This window comes from Neophocaena asiaeorientalis, unplaced genomic scaffold (genome assembly GCF_003031525.2).
Source record: "Neophocaena asiaeorientalis asiaeorientalis breed wild unplaced genomic scaffold, Neophocaena_asiaeorientalis_V1.1 scaffold185, whole genome shotgun sequence".
Lineage (NCBI taxonomy): Eukaryota > Metazoa > Chordata > Mammalia > Artiodactyla > Phocoenidae > Neophocaena > Neophocaena asiaeorientalis.
This window is the reverse complement of record NW_020171809.1, coordinates 1,930,464-1,951,117: the sequence shown is the minus strand read 5'-3', so window position 1 is coordinate 1,951,117 and position 20,654 is coordinate 1,930,464. Positions and strand designations below refer to the sequence as shown.

General features: G+C 59.4%; 1 protein-coding gene across 6 annotated transcripts in view; it reads right to left on the bottom strand.

The window, feature by feature from the left end:
* Positions 1–20,654, bottom strand: part of HDAC4 (histone deacetylase 4) — a 239,297-nt gene that overhangs the window by 8,619 nt on the left and 210,024 nt on the right. For 5 of the 6 annotated variants that reach the window (XM_024755628.1, XM_024755765.1, XM_024755683.1 and 2 more), the window contains exons 17-23: positions 20,379–20,486; positions 18,227–18,282; positions 16,539–16,626; positions 14,754–14,873; positions 13,932–14,029; positions 4,614–4,732; positions 3,047–3,180 (exon numbers count right to left, since the gene is read on the bottom strand). In XM_024755628.1, the coding sequence (XP_024611396.1) occupies positions 3,047–3,180; positions 4,614–4,732; positions 13,932–14,029; positions 14,754–14,873; positions 16,539–16,626; positions 18,227–18,282; positions 20,379–20,486 (723 nt within the window). Of the gene's footprint in view, positions 1–3,046; positions 3,181–4,613; positions 4,733–13,931; positions 14,030–14,533; positions 14,593–14,753; positions 14,874–16,538; positions 16,627–18,226; positions 18,283–20,378; positions 20,487–20,654 lie in introns of those variants that run through there. The other variant, XM_024755979.1, reaches the window with a different exon arrangement.

Sequence of the window (20,654 nt, the reverse complement as noted above, 5' to 3'; positions counted from 1 at the left end):
AAAAAAAAAAAAAAAAAAAAAAAAAAAACAACCACAAGGGCCAAGCACTGTGAACACAGGAGTTTCTTGATGCCCGAGCCCCATAGTGAGAGCCCGGCCGTCAGCGCTGGACAAGTGGGGACATGGGCCAGAGCTCAGCGGCCCTGAGAGCTGCCCTGCTGCTGGGCTGGGTGGTCAGCGCCTCACCCCTACTCCCCGTGACCGTGATGGCCAGCCCCCTGTGGGCCCGGCTCCCTCGACTTTTAAGGACAGGGGCTCGGGCCCAGCTTCTGAACATTGGTGAGCTTGGGTCTGGGAGACTACGCGGAGAGGGGAGGCGGCTCACTGCCCTCACCTGGGCCACGCACCTGGGCCCGTGCACCCCGCAGGCGGCCACTGGGTGAGGTGTGCGCCAGTGAGCTGGAGCGAATGAGGGAGGAGAAGCCTGGCGGGCTGGAGGCGGACCACGGGCTCCGCGGCCCCCGTCTCACATACGCAGATGCTGCCGCCGCCCTCCGCACCCTCACAGCGCATGACGACGTGACAAAGGAGAGACATTCCTGCGTGAAAGCCTTTTCCCCAAGGCTGCGGGTCACCTGGCCCCCCGCCGTGACCTTCTCCACTGATCGTGAACTTGGGCTGAATGAAAGGGTGGCATTTATCCCTGAAAAGCCACACGATTAAACAGAGAACTGGCCCCAAAGAAACCTCCCCTTGGGGTGACATGTAACGGCAGAAGTGACTACCCACCTGCCCAGGGCCCCTCCCTGGGCCCTGCCCAGCGGGCTCCCCGCAGGTCTGCATGGACCACGCACTTTGAGTAAGTGACATTTCACTGTCACTGTCACCGAGGGTTGCAAACGGCTGGAAGCTCAAACTATCCAACACAGTGACTCTGGAAGCAAGGCCGACCTTCAGCCCCAGCCCCGCAGGGGCCCCTCTGCTGTCCCCCCGCGGGCGGCCGGCTCCGGGGGCGGGCGCGCCCAGCACAGGCCGTCGTCCGCAGCTGGCTGCCCCGGTATCAGCATCATCAAAGGCCGCGGGGCAGAGGGGTGAAGCGCCGTCCAACTTCCTGGCATTAAAAAGATTTTTAAGAGACCTTGATAAAACTAGTGCGTCCTGCTTTTTGATGTGTTTCAGTAAAAGAACATTTTCTTGCTAGAAGTGCAGGAACAGGCCTAGTTGAAAGCCGGGTTCTCTATTGTTATTGTAAAATAACTGGCTCTAAAAATCAAAAGGCTTCAGGATGGTTTGAATATATAAACCAGTTGCCTTCTACTGGTAAAATTTACGGGGGAGATTGCTTTAAACGAAGAGAGGAAAGGTGAAAAGCCGTGGACGCTTTGGGAAGCAAACGGGTATTTGCTGGGGAATACTCATGCGTGTGGCTAACCAGCCGACCGGGAAGGAGAGATGCCACCAGGACCTTGGATCCAGGACCTGTGACTTAGGTTAAAATGAACACCATCCATGACACACAAAGGTTGTCAGGGGAAAACGGACCCATCCCGGGTGCCCGTCCACCGGAGCCCACTGCCCACACCCCCGTTGCCAGCCAGCAGCCTGTCCTAGTGGACGGCCAGGGAGCCCGTGAGCTCAGGCCCGTGTCCCCACTTGTCCAGCGCTGACGGCCAGGCTCTCACTGTGGGGCTTGGGCATCAAGAAACTCCTGTGTTCACAGTGCTTGGATCTTGTGGTTGTTTGTTTTTTTAATGCCCCGTCCTCTTTCATCGTGAGCCCGGGCTGTGGACAGCCATGGGCAGGTGGTCGCACAGGCAGTGCCTCACAGGGAGGCGGGCCTGCGACTCTGGCCGCGGGTCCTACTCTCGGCCTCCGTGCCAGGGGTCCAGCCCTCCCTGTCCGCCCCTGAGCTCGGCCATCGGCAGTGCTGTTCCAGAAAGCACACACCTGTCCTAGGGCTGGACTCGGCCACCCCCACTGGGCACCAGGTAACCCTGACCCTGCTGGGAGAGCGTCCTTGCGCTTTGCGAACTGGAGAAGCCCCGCTTCGTCTGATGGGGTGAGGGAGGTGAGTCCCAGGGGTGGCACGAGAGCAGGGCTCACAGCTGTCTCTGGGTGTCCCTGCGTGGGCCCGGAGCCCCCCACGAGGCCCTCTGTGTCTGGAGAGCTTGGGCCCCGGGCACCTCCCTGCTGCAGGCTGGGCCGGTGACCCAGGGCCCTTGGCCTGCGCTGCCCGAACACCAGTGGCTTCTCTCCTTGGACCTTCGTGGTGACACCACAGCACGCAGCAAGAGAAAGCCATGCCGTGGGCGGCCGGGCGGGAACGTCCCAGCTCCTTTGATGGGGTCAGGAGGTTGGTATGTGACCCCACGTCCAAAGGCCATGGATGGATTTAAAGTTTCAGGAAGGGCACATTTCTGAAATTCAAGGTGGAACCTACAAATCAGGCCCGTCACGAACTTGAGGTTCCCAGCAGCAACCCCGGCAGCACCTCGCCCGCCCTGTCCCGTCTCCCCGCGGCTAGGGGGCTTCCTCCACCAGGAGTACCGGTGGGCGTGAGAAGCCCCGGCCGGACCGCACAGCGCTCTGGGCTGGAATGCTCCCAGTGGCCCGCCCTCCCTCGAACCCTGAGAAGTGCTCCCTCCTGGTCCAGACCTGACCCCCTGAGCCCGGGCCGTCAGGCCACAGCGCCGAGACCAGCCCTGGGCATCGCCCGAGGGTCAGAGCAGCAGGAGAGCCACAGTGAATCGGGGCCCCATGCCCTGGCCCCCGAGATGGCGTGGTGACTCCTCCCCCAGAACTTGCCTTAGAACGCCCCAGTGACCCGACCGTCCACAAGCAGGACACCAGTGAAGGCGTTCTCCCCGTACCCCACACGTGAAGCTGAGCGCCTTTGAAAGACAGATCCTGAACCGTCTTCCCAAGAGAAACGGGTTCTGCCTTTCTGCCCACCTCCTTCTGGCCACAACCGGATGGTCTGGTCAGGCGTGTGACAGGCCTCCTAGGTGTGGGTGGCAGAGAGCGCGCACACCGCGGGGACAGCTGAGCAGAGCAGCCCTGGCCCTGAGCCGCGTGGGCCCCGAGCCGCCGTCTCCTGTTCTCCTACCTCGTTTCCCAGCAAAGCAGAGACGCAGGCTTCCGAGGCGTCGCAAATGGCTGTGAGGTCGTGGCCCCCCTCCAGCGCCAGAACGATCCGGCCGCCAGCCAAGCCCATCAGCTGCTTCGTCAGGTACCCGAAACCTGCAAGGGAAACGGGATCCAAGTCGAGGGCAAGGCCGGGCCGCGGCGCCGACACCTGGCAGTGGATCAAAGCGTCCAGGAGTGCATCACATCCCACTGCAGAGGCCCAGGGGCTGGCGCACGGAGACACCTAATAGAAGCCAGGCCGGACTGTAATACACTCATTGAAGAACTGGGGTTTGGGATTCTTTCTGATCTCCTTGGGAATAGGAATTACGATTTCGGAGCTTTGATTTCACGATGCCGCAAACCATCCCGTTTGGGGGCGGGGAGGACCCCGGGGGGAGCCCCTCATCTCTCTCCTGCTGGAACCGTGGAGGCCAGGAGGCAAGAGCAGAGCAGGCAGCTGCTAGGCACAGCCACGTCCACCCCGGAGCCCGGGGGCTTCTGGGCAGCCGACGTGCCAGCACATGCGTGTGAGTGAGCACCAGCTCACACATCAGCACCACGTGTGCCCCTCCAGGGCTCTCGTACATCCGCGTCTGGGACACCTGGCTTTCATTGATAGCCGCAGTCCTTCCACCGCACCCATGTCATCCTCCCCCCGCAGAAAACGCCCGATGGGTAACGGTATTACCACCCTCGGCCAGAATAGTCTGACGTTTATTAGGGAGCCAGGGAAAACGAGGCTGCGGGACTAGCCCCGTCACAGGCTGGCCGTCGGCAGAGCGGGCCCGACGTCGGGCTCTGCTCCCTGGCACTTCTGCCCTCGGCCCGGTCACCTCGTCAGCCCCTCGCCCCCCCACCCCCGGGAGGTGGACTCCGAGAGGCTGCCCTTTGTTTCCGTCGTTCTTCTCACGCTCTCCCCGTGCCGGGTGAGGGACAGGCTCTCCTTCACCATCTGCACGTCGGCCAGCACAGGGCCCCCCGGGCCTCGCGTGAGTCGCCAGCACCGCGTCTAGGAGCCCCGGAAGAGCCCCAGGCACCTGGACCACTGTGACACCCGGGGGGCCAGGCAGTGTGGCCGGCAGGGGCGGAGCTTTCATTTCTTTACAATTTGCTGTGACAGAGCAGAAGCAGAGGCCCTCCTCCCCTCCGACTCCGAAGTAAACGGGCTGCCAGCTACGCCCATCTTCCCGGGTTTGAGGGTCTCCCTTCCCACCCCCACCCACCCCACGTGGGAGGACAGGTTTCTCAGGAGCGCTGTGGACCCGGCCGCCAGCTGACACAGCACCAGCACGCGGGCACCGCGCTGGCGGGCTGCACGACCTCTGGGCAGAGCCTCCCGCGGCAGCTTCCCGGTCTACGTGGGCTGTTCACCCCCGCGTTCTATGGGGGCGCCAGTGTCGTGCTTTTGGTGAGATGTAAAATGGAGTTTCCTTCCGCTGCCACTGAAGAGGAAGTCTGGCGTGCCCAGCGCCTCTGACGTCTGATCCCCAAAACAGCAGCATCCCCCGCCCCATGCTCTTGGGTCACCCGCAAACCCGACTTACATTTGGCGGAGAGGTTGTAGCCTCCGAGGGGCGTGGGGTGGCCCTCTACGGCGTCGAAGCCCGATGACACCAGCACCACGTCTGGGGCAAACTCGTTGGCGATCGGCATGACCACAGTTCTGCGAAGGGCGGGAGGGGGTGACACAGCGTCAGCCGAGGACGCAGCTGGGGAGGGGACTGGACGGCCACCAACGCCAGCCGTCAGGGCCTCGAGGTCACCGCCCAGCACCGGGGACGCAGGGCTGCGTGGCTGAGCAGGGGCTCTCCTTCCACTGCCCCCTCCCCCGCACCAGGCCACACCGCGGCTACGGACGGCTGACCAAAGACCCACTGCTCGTGGGCCAGGGGGACGTGTTAGGCTAATTAAAAGAAATCTAACACAGAATCTCTAAAGGGAAAACCGATGACCAAATTTAAGAGGACTGACCAATAAGAAATCTAAACACAGAGAAGCTCAGCGGTTAAGTCACATTCGGGAAACAAGCAGAAGGGTCTACCTGAAAAGCGGGGGGAAAACGTCGTTAACACAATGCCCCTGCGCCCCCAGCTCGCAGCCTAATTGTACCGGCTCGTCCTGTAAATCACGCTTTGGCTGACACTGGAGAGACCCACGGCAAGTCAAGCGCTCGTGTCTGTGCCCTGAGCCGGCTTCACTGCGTCTGGAAAACCATCCCTGACTTCCCGTCTCCTTCCTGCCCCGTGCGGGTGGGGTGGGCAGATCACGGCGCGCGGCCTGGGTTCCAGGGCAGGCCAAGCAGGGCCACGTGGCTGCCGGCGCTGGCAGCCTCTGCCGACTCGGCCCCCCATCCCCGGCTGGGAGCCTGGGTATCGCACTGCGCGTCGGAAAGCCCTGCCTGCTGCCCTGAGCCACGGCACAGAGGGGCTGCCCTCGTCCCGCAGCTTCCCCGGCACGTGAGCCCAGCTCGTCACCTCTGAGGCCCCCTCCCACCCCAGGTCTTCAGAGGCCCGCGTGGGAGGGCGTCAGCGCACTGGGCACGGCTGACGGTCCCCCGCCACGTGCCGAACTCCAGAGGGCACCACGGCCACAGGGTGCAGGGCGGCCCGTGAAAGCTCCCATAGGTTCTCGTTCAGCTTTTACTAAAGGGTGAGACTGCCACTCACGTTGGCAAAGTCAACCCCAGAAGACAACTTTGACCGAAGAAACAAAATGCTCAGAAGACTGAATGTTTCTCCATCCAGGAACTATTCTGAATGCAGCCCTGTTGAGGAGTTGCTCTGATTTCAGGTGGTGGAAGGGCCGAGAGCCCCAGAGAGCCACACACAGGTGAAGACCCAGCCGTCCTTCTCTGCAGGATCCGTGGTGCGGAGCCAGGATGCCCCGGCCCGGCTCCAGGGACCATGCACCACCTAGTGCTGGGAGACCCCAGGGGCGCTTCCCAGGGAACATCTGTCCTGCAATGGGTCAGGTGCTGGGAGAGTCTGCCATGAAGACCCGCACCGACTTCACACCTGGCACTTCGCCCACCAAGAAACCCACCTCCGGAACTAGGGAGTCACGGACCAGGTGGGCCTTTCGACATCTCCCTGCTTTTATTTTTCTTTCTTCTGAGGCTGCACCCAGTTCAGTTTCCTCCAGAACTGTCTCTGCACAGCCGATAAAAGCAGCTTCAAAGGACCCAGGCTCTGTGCCTCAGGGACCACACCCCGCTTTGGGGGACCAGGAACACGGCGTGTGACTCTAGACCAGGGGCTGGAAAGCATTCCTGCCAAGAGCTAGAGAGTATTTCCGTCTTTGGGCCACGTGGTCTCAACACCACCCCTGTCACGGGAAAGCAGCCTCACATGACGCGTGAGCACATCGCCGTGGCTGTGTTCCAATAAAACTTTACTTAAAACACACATGCTGGGTGGTTGAGAGTCCGCCTGCTGATGCAGGGGACGCGGGTTCGTGCCCCGGTCCGGGAAGATCCCACATGCCACGGAGAGGCTGGGCCCGTGAGCCGTGGCCGCTGAGCCTGCGTGTCCGGAGCCTGTGCTCCGCAACGGGAGAGGCCACAACAGTGAGAAGCCCGCGTACCGTAAAAACAAAAACAAAAACAAAAAACACATGCTGGGACTCGGCCCATGGGCCGCAGTTTGCCAACCTCACTCCAGACTCCTGCCATTACAACTCTGGTAAAGTTCTACCACGCATGACAACAGCCCCAGCTTTTAATGTTTCTCTGTGCCACTGGGACGCTGTCACAAACGTTCCCAGAATCTGTAAACACAAAGTAGAGAAGAGCGCTGTCTTCTAAACACAGCATCTGGGTCAGAGCAGGCCTGGAGTACGTGTTAACAATCCTGCCACGGGGGCCGGAAGTGGGGAAGTTCCTGGTCCAGGCAGGGAGGAGGGAGAGAATGCCTCGGGGATCCAGGAAGAACTGCCCTCTTTCATCTCCACGCCCAGCAGATGTGGTCTGTCTTCCCAAAGGTACAGGCCACCGTCCGCCCGTGAGGACCTGGCGGGGCTCCTCCACAAGGACTTCATCATTCCAGGGAGGTGGTTTTCAATTATTTTAATGAAGTTCTTGTCACATAAACTTTGTCTTCAGGCCAGAGACCAGTTTCAGCCGTGTCTCGGTATGGATTTTAAAGCCAAGACCGTTTTTCAATGAAAACCACAGACATCTCAATGCAGACACCAGCTCATTCACCAAGAGCTTCGGCAGCCGTTTTGAAGCAAGTTCACGTTGGGGGGGGCGGGCTTTAGTTCTCTGCTTTGAAGTGTCGCTGAGCTATTGCATCTCTAATCCCCCCACAAAATTAAAAAAACAGCCCTGTTAGAATCATCATTAAAGGAAGTTAAAACCAAGAGGGTCTCTGGTGTCTGCTTGGTGTGTGGCTTCACCGCAAAGCCAGTCATAGCGAATTGTAAAGCACAGTTGATCCCATGTGTGGGTGTGTGGTAGGGTGTGTGGGTGTGTGGTGTGTGTGTCCGTGTGTGTGTGCAGGGTGGCAGGTGTGGGTACATCGTCAGGCACGAGTGTAGGCAGCTGAGACAGCTGATGTACGTGTACACACATGCTCACTGCATTTCCCTGATTTGGGACCCTCTAGGTTGTAACCCCAAACGCTTGCTAAAGTAAGAAAATGTGAAATGGTGCTGTATGCCAGGCGTGTGCCGAGTGGGTCTCCAGCACTGATTTTCAGTGAGCCCTGAGCCCCGACAAATGTCACCTCCCCTTGACGGGACTTGGCCTCCTCGCAGGTGAGAAGAGGGCTGACGGCGGCCCTCCTGACAATCCCACCGGCCTGCCTTCTAAACCCTGCAGCATCGTCCCACCCAGGACCCTCGTGCCGGAGGGAAGCTGAAAGCGCACCACCAGTTACTAGGCTCTGCAGAGGAAATGGGGAACTGGCCTTCCATTTTATTTCTAGAATGACATTTTAAGGAACAGCTTAGCCTGAAAATAATAAGATGTGAGTATTTGCTGGAGGCCTTCTCTCAAACCACTGCTTTAAGGTGAGTGTGTCCATGGGGTCCCCTGTGGCCTTCTGCAGGGCAACCGAGGGCAGAGAGGGGTGGGCTGGGAGCTTCCCAGGGTAGCAGACCACTGACTGCCCGCTCACAAGGAGGCGAATGCGCCGATCCCCGAGAGAAGAGGTGGCCGGGTGCAGCCCTCCAAGTGGGGAAGCGGGGCGGAGAGGCTTGTAGGGACGAGCAGCATGTGTTCCAGAGCCTCTGCGCCCCTGGGGCTCATGCCGGGGGTGGAGCTCAGGTGGGCAGAGCCGTGCAACCCACATGTGCAGCTACGGCCCGTCGCCCTCCTGAGGCCTCCTCTGGGCCCGCTCCTGGGGCCTCTGCTCCGGACACCACACTGTACCCGCCCCTCTGTCCTTAGCTCGCTGGCTGGGCCACACCTGCGGCCAGGTTGCCACGGGGAAAAGCTGGGCTGGGCGTCCGCTGAGGGGCCGGCTGGGCGACGGGGCGGATGTCTCTGACGAGCCAGTTCCTGCTCGAACCAGCCAGGGCCGCTCCGGGAAAGTGGCAGTGCCCGGTGGTGCTATGGGGCACTTACAGCTCCCAGAATCGTTTCTTCCAAGCCACCCTATAACCTCAGGTGATCAGATTATGGGGCGTACCAACATACCATCTCCAAAACCCACAGTGGAATCTAAATGCAAGAGCTGATTCAACAGTCTGCTTCAACTTCTAGAAAGAAAGGAGCTTTCGATTCATCCCCCAACCAGGGCCCTGCACAAAAGCCACCACACCTGTGGTCCGCACGCACTGGGGGCACACAGCCTGGCGTGGCCAGCGGGCCAAGGCGCTGTCTTTGGGGGCTGTGCTCACCCACGCCAGGGCCTCCACCAGAGCTGGGGTTCAGGCCGGGTCGCTGCCCCTGGGTCCCTGCTGCCCCTCCAAGTGCCCCGGAGGCATGGTCCATACACACTGGCCCCTGGAAGCTTCACCCACACAGGCCTCCTCCCTCACTGCTGTGCTTTCGGCTGGTCTCGCAGTTAAGCATCCCCAGCCGGGAGAGCGCCCGTGAGCTGGAAGCACCAGGCAGAGGCTACCAGCTGTGGCGGAACCTGGAATCCAGACCTGGTTTTTACAGGAGGCTGTGGCCTGGGTGACGCCTGACAACACAGTTGCTGTTCTGATCGCTGAGAACTTCCTTTTGCTGTACGTTGTGCAGGTTCTTGCTTTGAGGGCCAGGGCGAGGTCAGGTGTGTTCCCTCTGGGATCTGGGATCTCCACACACCTGCACGGTGGGCGTGGCCTCTGAGCCTCCCTGCTTTGGGGTCCCCCGCGTCCCTTCAAGACCCCGTCCTCTCCACCAGGACCGCCTGGCGAGTGTCTGGAGCACCTGCTCGTCCAGCAGCTGAACTCTGCTGCGTGTCAGAATCAGAACCAAGACGGTGATGACGGGAACTCGGCGGCCCCGGCCTGGCCGCCCGTACGGCGATGCCACGGCCTGTCGGGACAGAGCTGGACCTGGCGGGCAGGCTGAAACCCGTCCACAGTGGACGCCGTCCCCGCTCCTGCCCCTCTAGGCCCGGCCGCCCTTGCCCACGGCCCCCCTCCCACTCCGGAGCTGCTGCCCCACAGGCCGTGGGTCTCCTCGCACTCGGCTCGCCCCGCCTCCACCTGCTGAGGTGGGGACGCTCCTCCCCCTGTCCCTGCAGCCTCCTGGAAGGGGGGGTGCATGCCTACTCCAGACCCTAATGCACCCTTGCCCCCTCCCGCCCCTGCGCTCCAGGTCCCTCCCGTCGCCCCCCAGGAGGCCCCGTGCCTGCCGAGCCTCCCGCCACTGCCAGGCACCATCCTCGGGCCTTCACACAGGTGGCATGGAGGCTCTCAGAGCATGCAGCCCCCCCCCCGCCACTGCTCCCTTAGTCCTCCAGCACCCCTTCCCTTCGTGTGCCCCGGGAACGAATGCCAGAGGCGGTGAGCCTGCCGAGGGGCCCACGACCCACCCCAGCCTGAGGAGCGGGTCTCTGCAGGGCCGGGCGGGACCTCGACGGGGGGCGACCCACCAGGCACCTCCTGGGCCTCTCCCGCCGCCCCACGGGGATGCTCACCTGCCCGCCTGCACCCCCAGCTCCTGTTCCCCAACCAGGTGCTCGGAAGTGCAGTCTTCGCTATCTCTTCTCTCCACAACCCTTTCGCTCCCGCACCCAGCACATTCTGTCCCCGCCCCATCCCCCCACAAGGCTGTCCTTCCTGGGTTGCCAGTGGCCGCCCAGCTGCCACACTGGGAACACTTTCCAGCTCTTTGCGTGAAAATCTGCTAAGGCTGAGCGTCCCGAGCCCCACCTGGAGCCCGCTCCTCCTGGCGTGCCCACCCTCCTCCCACGCCAGTGCCCTGAGACCTCGCTGGACCCCCCGCCCTACTCCCCGTCCCGGCCAGGTGCCCTCATCGTTCCTGGGCTTGCCTAGACGACCCAGCGTGGTCCCCCCACTCCCGGGACCAAGCCTGTCACCGAGCTGCTGCAAGACTGCTGGTGACCGTGCAGGCCAGGCCCTCGAAGGCTCCAGAACCGTCAGGGTCAGACAGGCGGGTTCCACCGTCAGGCCTGCTCCTGCAGGCACGTCACCCTCCCCGACACCCCATGCCGGCTCTTCCTCCGGGGCCTGGCCAGGAAGCTCCCTGACCTGCGGGCAGGTGTGAGCCCCACTCCATCATCACATGCTCGCCTCACCTGCTCGGGGCCCTGCCACCCACGAGGACGGTACCACGTGTGCCCCCTTTTATGCAGGTACAGTGACGGCTTGCTGAACACGGGATTGCGAAACTCTGAGTTTTTAGCTAATATTTTTTTGCTTCTAAAATCACTGCAGAATGTCCTCAGACAAACTCTCTACATAGGAAAAGACGTGGATGCCCTTAAAGAGATATAGAATTGCCTCTAGCAGTTTTCGAGTCAATATCTTCATAGCAGTGAGCGCTGGGCCCTCGGGGGCCCTTGCTCACGAAGGAAGATGAAGGTCAAAGGACCTTTCTGGAACAGATATGCCATCGTGAATGCAGCCAGTGCCACCAAACTGTACACTCGCACGTGGTTCAAACAATATGTTTTTTATATATTTTAGCACAACAGAAAAAAAAATGTGAAAAAAACCCAAAACATACCTTATGGAAGAAACAAAAGAGCCTCGACCTTCGTGCCAGGCTGGAAAGGTCAGGGTAGGTGAAAGGAACCTGCCCCGCTGCTCAGTTTAAAGGCAACTCTCACTCACTAAGAGATTAAAGCTTCCACTCTCGAATATCCAGCTTCACTGCCATCTCTGATAACCTTTATGATATCGCATTTAAACCCAATCTATGACCTAAGAGCACGAACAATCCCAGCTCCATCTCTGCACTGCCGGGCGGCAGGTAAGTGAGGGGTTAAGAAAAGGGCATCATTATCTCCTGGCCCGGAGGCCTCAGCCCTGCTCAGCAAACTTCAAAGCCGCTGGCCTGGCTGGTTTGAATTAAGGTTCCCTTTTCTCCTACAAGTCTCCAAGCCCAGGAGAAAGTGCCGCTGCCTCTGGATTTCATTAGGGGCAATTTTCTTATCTCTTCTTCATCTCGGGCTTGATCTCCTGAAATGCAACGAGGCAGGCGTGGGTCTGAGCACTCGAAAGCATGAAGGCACGCATGGCCTGGGCCCCCAGGGAGCGGGGCAGAAGGAGGGAAAACGGATCCTGACCCTCCTTCCCCCATCCGATCGATGCCCAGGGAACCATAAATTGTAAACTTCAAAGTGCTACTTTACATTAAAATCAATAAAAAAAAATCCTGAAACAATTTTCCTTTTCAAAGAGGCTATCTGAGCTTCACAAAGTTCATTTGCTAGGGTGTCATCGTGTACATGCTTGGCAGAAGACTAAGACGGAATGTCAACAGAGACTCAGAGTGAAAGGTCCATCTCAAAGCTGGCGGGGTGGCGGGGTGCGGGGACCTCGAGGACCCGCCTCGCCTGCCCGCTGGGCCGGGCGCACACTGAGACAGGCCCTGGGGGCCGATCCGGTCGGAACCTGGCCTGAAGGAAGAGAGAACCACCGTTCTTATCGCTTTAATCCACAGTTTAAAGAAAGCCCCTCCTTCTCTGCCTTCACCAGAATTCAGTGACACTGGGTCCCCCGAGGCCCCAGAGTTCACTCGGGCTCTATCTATGCCTCTTACACGGAGTCCAGACCCTTTACCTCTAAGGAAGCCCCCTAAGAGGGCCGGTTCTCCTGGGGGAGGTGACAAAGTGCTGGTGGCCGGAGGGCATCTCAGGACAGGCAGTGACAACCCCGGCCAGTGATGGTGGGTTCAGATTTCCTGAAGCTGCTACTTAACTGTGTACACGAGCAGCTTTCATATGTGGTGTCCGTTTGGGGGAGTCCTTCTCCCCTAAATGAGGGAGGGCAAATGTCAACATTACATTGCATCTGATCAAGAGGAAGAACAAACCCCTGAGATCAGAGGAAAAAGTGGTCCAGGGGATGACCGGGGCAGGCCTTCTCAGGAGGTGATGGACTCCTATTTGCACAGACCAGTTTCATCGTCGAGCCGTTATTTCTATGAACTAAGTGGTTGGGGAAGAGGCCTCGTGTCGGCCGAGCCACCCTTGGGGCCAGGCCTTTGCCTCACCAGACCCGGACACCCACCCGGAGGCCGGGGACCAGGACCCAGTTTCCAGATGAGGAAAGCAGATGCTGCGAGGGGTCACGTGACCCAGGACCTCTGCTGCCCCCCGCCCCCCAGCACGAGGCAGGGTCCTCGGCCAAACTTTTACGGGTGTGTCCTTTGCTGGAATCTCACCCGCCAGACACGACACACTTGTGCTTACACGCACACGTGCACACGCACCCACCCCCCCCCACACACAACACAGGCGCACACGTGTCCACACAGAGGCGTGTGTATCACACATACACACGCCACACACGCCTGCGCGCAGGACAGGAAGAGCACGTAGTCAAAGCGAAAGGGAGAAAAGTCCTCTGGAAGCTTCATGGGATCCCGACGCCTGGTGCAGACACGGTGCTTTTAACAAAGACTGAAGGTCTGTCGGCTTCACCACCAGACAGAGCTCTCCTCCTCCCGAAGGCCCCTGGGACTCACCCTTGGGCAGGTGCTGACCCGCAGGCTACTTGCTCCTCCTCCAGCGGGAGAAGGAGACCTGTGCTCTGAGCACCCATTTCTGGCCACAGGAATCCCTTCAATCGGCCCAGATCAAAGCAGAAATCACATTTGCTGACAAAGGCAAACACTGTGCTTTACAACATCCCCGGCAGCCCGAGTCTACCGGCCCAGCGTAACGTGAAGGAACCGGGATGAATGGGGAGTCGTCTCTCGATTTTTATGTCAGTAAAGGAGGGATATTTATTTCTGTTTCCCATTATCTCACAAAAGGTATTTTGGAAGAAAAATTAGGAGATTATGAGCCCATTCAGATTCGCGCACCCGCTTTTCATTAACCTAACACTTTCTGATACCTTGCCTCGGTCTCCATCACCTTCTTACTGTTAAGACGTGAGACAGATTCCTGTTTTTCATTTAATGCACCAAGACAGGAACACTGCAGACAGAAGGTGAGAAGACAGACTTGAAGATGCCACCTTTGGCTTAAAGAGCAAACTGGGAGAAGCCCCAGAGCCCGTTCCTCCGAAACACGGAGACAGGAAGGTTGGTCCCTGCAGGTGCGTGCTCGCGGCGCTGAGGGCCCTGCCCGGGGACCGTGTCGGGGGCGGGGCGGGGGGCAGGGCTTGCTCACGAAGGAAGATGAAGGTCAAAGGAAAACAGTAAACCCCGCAAGAGCTGAAGCCACCGTCGTCGGGGAATTCCCGATTGTTCCCTAAATGCCCCACATGGGGCAGGGAGCCGGGACTCTTACCTGAAGGCCGCCAAGTACTCTGCGTCTCCCATGGGGGGGTCAAGGCCGCCGGTGAAAGCCATGTTGACGTTGAAGCCCACGCCGGGCCCCGTGCCCACCTGCATGGAGGAGAGAGATGGGTGTCACAGACCATGACCCCGGCGGCCCTGCCGGTGCGCCCCTAGCCCGCCCGGGTCCCCAAGGCCCCGACACACTGCCTTCTACGATAGAGCATTTTCAGAGGCAGGGCCCCTGTCCCCCTCCACGGGTGGAGCGTGTGGGGCTGCCCTGCCCAGGAGAGGGGCCAGCAATGTGCGCCCACAGGGCCCTGCGAGCAAGGCTGTCCTTCCCAACTTCCTTCCCAGAAGGAGACCCAGAGGCAGACGATCCTTTTTCCTTGGGCGGGATTCCCCACTGTCGGGGCCCCCTTGTTCAGAGTGTGGGGCTCCGCTGGGGCATCAGGGTGTCCCACAGGATCCTGTCACTCCGGGGCCCACCGTGTGGCACCGGACAGGTGAGAGGACGGCCCCCGCCCAAGGGACAAGACGAAAGGCGTGGCTTGGAGATGCGCTGTGACTGCACACAGCAGCCTCTCCTGCAGGACAAGGGCACCCCACTCTCACCGGTTCATAAATCCTGCAGTCTGTCTGGATTAGAACCAGAATGCTCTCCTGTCTTCCATCTGTACTTGGACAAGATAAAGCCCATGTGGGCACACGTGATGGAATCGAGGCTGACAGCTGCCCCCCATCCCCGCTGGGAGCCCTTGCTCTGCGTTGCAGGTGTGGCCACACCTGTTCTCACGCCCCCTCCAAGGCCAGCACGGGATGGAGCCCCGCTCACCTCGTCAGGTGCCCCGCTGCCTGGGAAGAAGTTCCCATCGTCGTAGCGGTGCAGCGAGATGTACAGCACGCTGGGGTCACTGTAGAAGGCCTGCTGGGTCCCGTTCCCATGGTGCACGTCCTGGAAGGGCGGGGGTGGTGGTCAGGGGTGGGGGCTGACTCAGCGCAGGTGCCCTCGGGCCCTGGCTGATGAGCCCCGTAGCTCTGGGCCCTTGGGGCCCTGGGAAGAGAAGGAAGAGGCCCCAGGTGGCGTCCTCCTCGCCCGCGCGGCACCCCATGGGGCAGGTTTGGCGGGTGTCTCGGCTTCCCCGGAGGCCGCGATTTTCCAGGCAAAGTCATTTGATTAATTTCTTGTCACAGCCTGGCGGGTGACGGCCGGGGAGGTCGCTGACCACGGCCGCTCACCTGCTCCGCACCAGACCCTGGGGTACACGGGAGACCATCCCCGGGGTGGAGTGATGGGGGTGCCAGGGCCCAAACAGGAACGACAAACCGCTTCTCCGAATCACAGTGACCACGTGTTGAAACGACACAAGCGGGGTGACCCACTGCATACAGCGTGCACACTTGAGGGCTGCACACGAGTCTGTGATTTTAAACCCTGGGGAACTGCTTAGAATCCTTACCCTATTTATGAGAGCTATCTGTGCTCATTATAGAAAAGTGGAAGGACAGCTGTAAGTGAGGAACCAGCTGGATCCCACTGAGGCCCACCGCCGCCGAGGGGCGCACACCAGGGCCTTGTGCGCTGTTCCACGTGACAGCGGAGCCCTTACATGCGGTTCTGCGACAGCACCAGACGGATCACCCACTTTCCGCAGTGCTTCAGGCACGCCCACCTTCTCCAGCACTCAGCTGTTACACGTGCCCAGCATCTCTGACTGCTCCACAAGGGGCGCTAAGGGAAGGGCCCCCTGGGGCCAAGGCACCGGCTGTGTGAACACTGGGCTCCGCAGTCCACGCTGTACGGCCGTGGCACCCAAGGGCCCCTTGACCAGTGCCCGCCGCCCGGAGCTTGGGGGTGTCCTGGGCTGTGTTTTGGTGTTTCTTTTCCCAAAGGAGAAGGACTTCGCAGCATAAAAGATAATCCCACCCAATGTACCTGATCTTTTTAACTAAAAAAAATGATGAAATAAATCTTAAATACCAAAGAGAATGTTCCCCCTGCCCCCTCCATATACGGCTTAAAAAAGAAGAAAAAAGTGAACACCTAGAATCCCCATCTCCAGCATAAGACTCCGTATACCTATTTTTGGAGTTCAGTTATTCTATAGCGTTTTTCATAGAGTTTACCTTTGAGGCAGTGGGATTGTCAGATGCGGCCCCTCCCATGGGAGAATGGGAAGGAGGTTAAACCAGTGTAAATTGGCTCCCCTCTGCAGAAGCAGGGAGGGCCTTTACGCCGGGAGTGACAGTGAGGCAAAGCTGCCGCGTTGGCTCTGGGAGGGCGGGCCACACCCTTGATCCCTGTCGAGGCCCAGGCTCGACCCCTTCCTGCACTCCCGCCTCCCAGCGAGGTTTTGCAAGGATTGACCTTCGGCTGCTGCCCTCCGGCTGCTGCCCTCAACCACGGGCCTATTTCTAGACACTTCAGGAGCCGGGTTATTGGCAGGATCGGCTGGTTGAAGCTGTCAAACAGACTCCTAACAGGTTTGGGCTTTTACTTTCTGCATCTTTGAGGTAGTTTCCAGAAAGGTAAGGCCCCCAAATCCCATGGCCAGTGGAGATGGAAAAGCTTGCCTCCGCCTCCCACTGTCCGCGGGGGAGACAAGCACGGGCCACTCACCCAGTCCACCACGAGGGTCTTGGTCACACTCAACCTCTGCTGGAGAAGCTTGGCTGCGACAGCCACGGAATTGAAGTAGCAGAACCCCCTGGCAGGTGAGGATCAGGAGAAATAGAGACAAATTCCGGGCTCTGATTAGTTTTTATTCAACGTGCGATAGAACATTCTAGAATCCCACGAGGGTCTAAGAAGGCGGTTTGGAAACGTTAACTGATGCTGATCATTGACACACACACATGGTCCCTGTGTGCAGGCCGCCAGCGCTCCCAGGGTGAGAGAGTCCATCTCACTTTATGCCCCCAGGACGTCTCCCAGAACACGCACTGACTGACCTGTCAGGAGGCACCGAGGCCCACAGGACACGGAAGTTACTCATTTGACTTTCTCACCGCGCGTCTTTCCAGTCTAAAATGTATAACAATGATTCTAGAGAGCCTCTGAGAGAACGGGAAAGACGAGCTGAGAAAGTGGGTCAAGTAAAAATGAAAATCTCCTAAACCTGAATTTCCCTTTGCCTGAATCACCAAGGAAAATGAGAAGCCTGGGTGGGTCTGTTTTCGGGCCGTAGGCTGCCCGGCGGGAAGCCTCGCGTCCCAGCAGCCACCGCCTCTCTGGCCGCGCTGGCCCCAGGACCGAACTGTGCGGTCTCTAAGAGCCTCCACGGACGTGTCCCTCCATATTCCATCTCGGTCCATCTGCGCCCACCCTTCAGAATATCTGACAGCTCAGAGTCGAATTAGAAAGGTGACCTCAGTGAAATGCCACAAACAATCAGCGCCCGCCCCTCAGTCACGTGGACCGTTCCGGGCCAGGAGTGACTGCACGGTGGTGACGACAGCTCCCTTTACGGTGAAGGGTCCCTTCCTGAAGCCCAGCCCCGACGCCCTCACTGGGGATTCGAGGCGGCCGAGGGCTCCGCCGCCCGTCGGCTGAAAGCCAGGCTCCCGGTCCAGCACTGCCCCCGCGCTTCCTGCGTCTCCCCACAGCTCTGTCTGCACCATCCGTGCTTCACCAGACGACAAACCAGCGCTCCTTCCCCCAGCCACCGCCCGTCCCCTCGTCCTGACGACCCACAACACGGTGTCTGTCGTCTCGGGGCCCGAGGGCGAGCCCCAGACATCACGCTCGCTGAGGGTTTTCTGCGTCCACTCCGCGCACAACTGCCTGGGTCAAGTCCTGTGACTGCCCCCGGGCGGCTCCTCCTCGACCAGGATGGACCCTGAATCCGCACGTCAACCCCGCCACCTCGGCCAGCTTCTCATGTGCACAGTCAGGGGTGTCTACAACCCGAAACACAGGCCAGAGAGCTGACCCCTGTGGTCGTGACCTTGGGACTTCAGCCTCGCGGTGCCTAGCCGTGAGCAGGTCAGCTGGAAGGCCACACGTGAGCAGACCTGAGGCCTGACTCTTAAAGCTCTAGAACAAGGAAGCACCACGAGAACTCCTTCTGGGGCAGCTGAAGTTCCCTCTCCCAGGCCTGACAACAAGACTCGCTTCTGCACACATGGCCTCCCATTCTGCACACCTCCACACGCTGCCCCCTGCATCTCTTCACCGGGACCAACCCTAACCAACTAGAGCTGCACGTACGGTTACGCCCCGCTGGACTGGCCTCTCGGGGACCGTGCATGGGCAGGCGCGAGAATGCCACAAGTCCCCTGCCCGACAGTGACCGCGTGTGTACTTACATGGGCGTGCTCTCCTCCGCATGGTGTCCTGGGGGGCGGACCACGGCAAAGCCATTCTACGCGCGACACCAAAAAGGAGACATGGGGACAAAAGATTGGTTTCAGGTCAGTGAGAAAAGGCAGAGTGTGCGTGAGGACACGGTTTCCAGCTGCCTTGTGGGCGCACAGACGTAGGGCAGGATACAGGGCTGGCTGTGAGCACTTCAAAGACATCTAGGTCCCTTCTCTGAACGAGCCCTGCTGGTTATCACAAATTACTAAGATAAAAGGTGAGTCCATCCCCGATTTTCTATCTTTGACAGCCTGCTGGCAAGGCTGGGAGCTGCTCAGCTGGGGAAGCAGGGCAGGAGCGGAAGGGGCACCGTGGCCCCCCTCTGATCATAACCAGCATCCCCAGGAAGCAACTTGACGGGAACCCTGGACGCAGATGAAACGGAGAAGGCTCGGCCGCTGCACTGATGCCGTGCCCTAGTTTGGCCTTAACGTGAATCTCTCTGCTGTCAGTGCAGCTCAGTTCCCAGGGGACTGAGCTACGCAGAAAACAATCACTAACGCTTAGAAAGAAAATCTCAGAGGCTGGAGAGGAGCTTCAGCCCCCACCCCTGCTTAGGACCCCTGAGTCACTTATGCTTTAAAAGAACCATCTGCAAACCATCCTGCAGCCACCATAATAAAAATGGTTTAGACCGGCACCCCGGGTCTCACAAGCGCAGGAAGCTGTGCGATCGAGGTCTGTAACAGAGACCCATGGGTCGCGGACCACGCTGACCGGGCGTGGGAAGTGTACCCAGCCGGCTGCAGAGACCAGCTCGCGGGGGGACGGGGGGACACACTTAGTGGGAGCCCTGCCTTGGCACGCTTGGCACTGCCAACTATCTCCCCTCTCCTGCACAGGACCCAGCGCTGCGGTTCTGCATGGCGACATGGGCCCCAGGGGTCCCGTGCCCCGGGGGCCTTTGCATAGCAACCCCAAGGCTCTGTGCCCTTCCCGCGGAGCTGAGAGCTGACCGGCGGCGGGCAGCGATGGCGGGTGGCCTTCGGGTACGGTAGCAGGAGGAGGCCCGGGCACACACGTTTGCAGGGAAAAGGAAGCTCCGTGTCAGTGCCCCAAAGCAGCAGTAAAACTTATCAATTTCATTAAACCTCGACGTCTTTTTAACACCCGTGCAAAGAGATGGGGAGGCGTGTAAATAACCCGCGGGGCCGTCACCTCAAAGAAAACGACAGACAGTGGCTGTTGTCAGGGGCGGGATTTGAGCTTTCCCGTGAAACCGAGAACTCTGGAAAACTTGTATTCGGCCCAGCTCTTCCCAGCACTGAGAAGACCTTCCTGATGAGATGGGTGGTGACATTCACGGTTTCAAAGATTGGTGATGCTTTGGACACCGTATAATAAAATGTGTCAAGATTTGGAAGACCAACGTGATCCAGTGAGCCCCTATTTCCAAACAACTATGCACTGTGCAAACGTCAGGATAAATGACTGGCTCCACGTGCGAGGCTGACGGAATTTCTTGTACAGGAGGACAAGCTCGCTGATGCTGTTCTAGGGTCCACACTGCAACTCATCTTCAAGAAGCTGTCACTTGTTGAATTTTGGCAAAGCATCAAAGAAGAATGCCCACGATTATCTGGAAAAGCTATTAAAATACTCCCCCTTCCCCAGTTCTGCATCTGTGCGAGGCCAGACTTTCTTTGTGTGCTTCAACTAAAACAACACATCACCAGACACGGAAGCAGAAGCAGGTGTGAGTCCAGCTGAGCGACTAAGCTCTTCTTATTATATTTAAATTAATAAATAGTTTAAAAGCCTCAGTTTTAAACTCTAATGAGTGGTCAAGGCTGATGACACAACTCATAAAGACAAAAGCTCTTTGGGATTTTTCAGCCACTGTAAGGATGTAGCATGGTCCCGAGATCAAATTCTTTGAGAAATGCTCTATCACTACACGTGTTTTCACAAGCGTGGGAAAAGTCCCCTTGGGTTCAACAGTGGTGACAGAGCTGGGTCCGCCCGTACTCCCCATCACAGCCACCAGGTGCCTGTCCAGAGGGGGAGCGAAACGGGCGGGCTGTCCCTCCCTCCCTCCCTCCTCCTCTCCCCCCACCGGGCTGTGTCCTCCCAGGACCCCTCCCGCTGGTCCGCACTGACCTTCAGTTCCCCTGTGGCCACCTTGAAGACCAGCTCCACCACGCAGCCCACGGCCAGGCGGGCTGCCCCTGACGAGTGGACCTCGTTCCATATGGTGTCACTGTCTACCTGTGAAGACATCAGGCCCGCAGTAAGGCCGGCGTCCTTGGTCAGAGTCACCCCCCATCGCGGCCGGGTGGCCGTGCAGCCAGGGGCCCCTGTGCTCTGCCTCTAAAACCAGAGCCTGCCCTCTCTCCTTGACCAATTACAGAACGTACCCAGCTCACATTCGGGCTT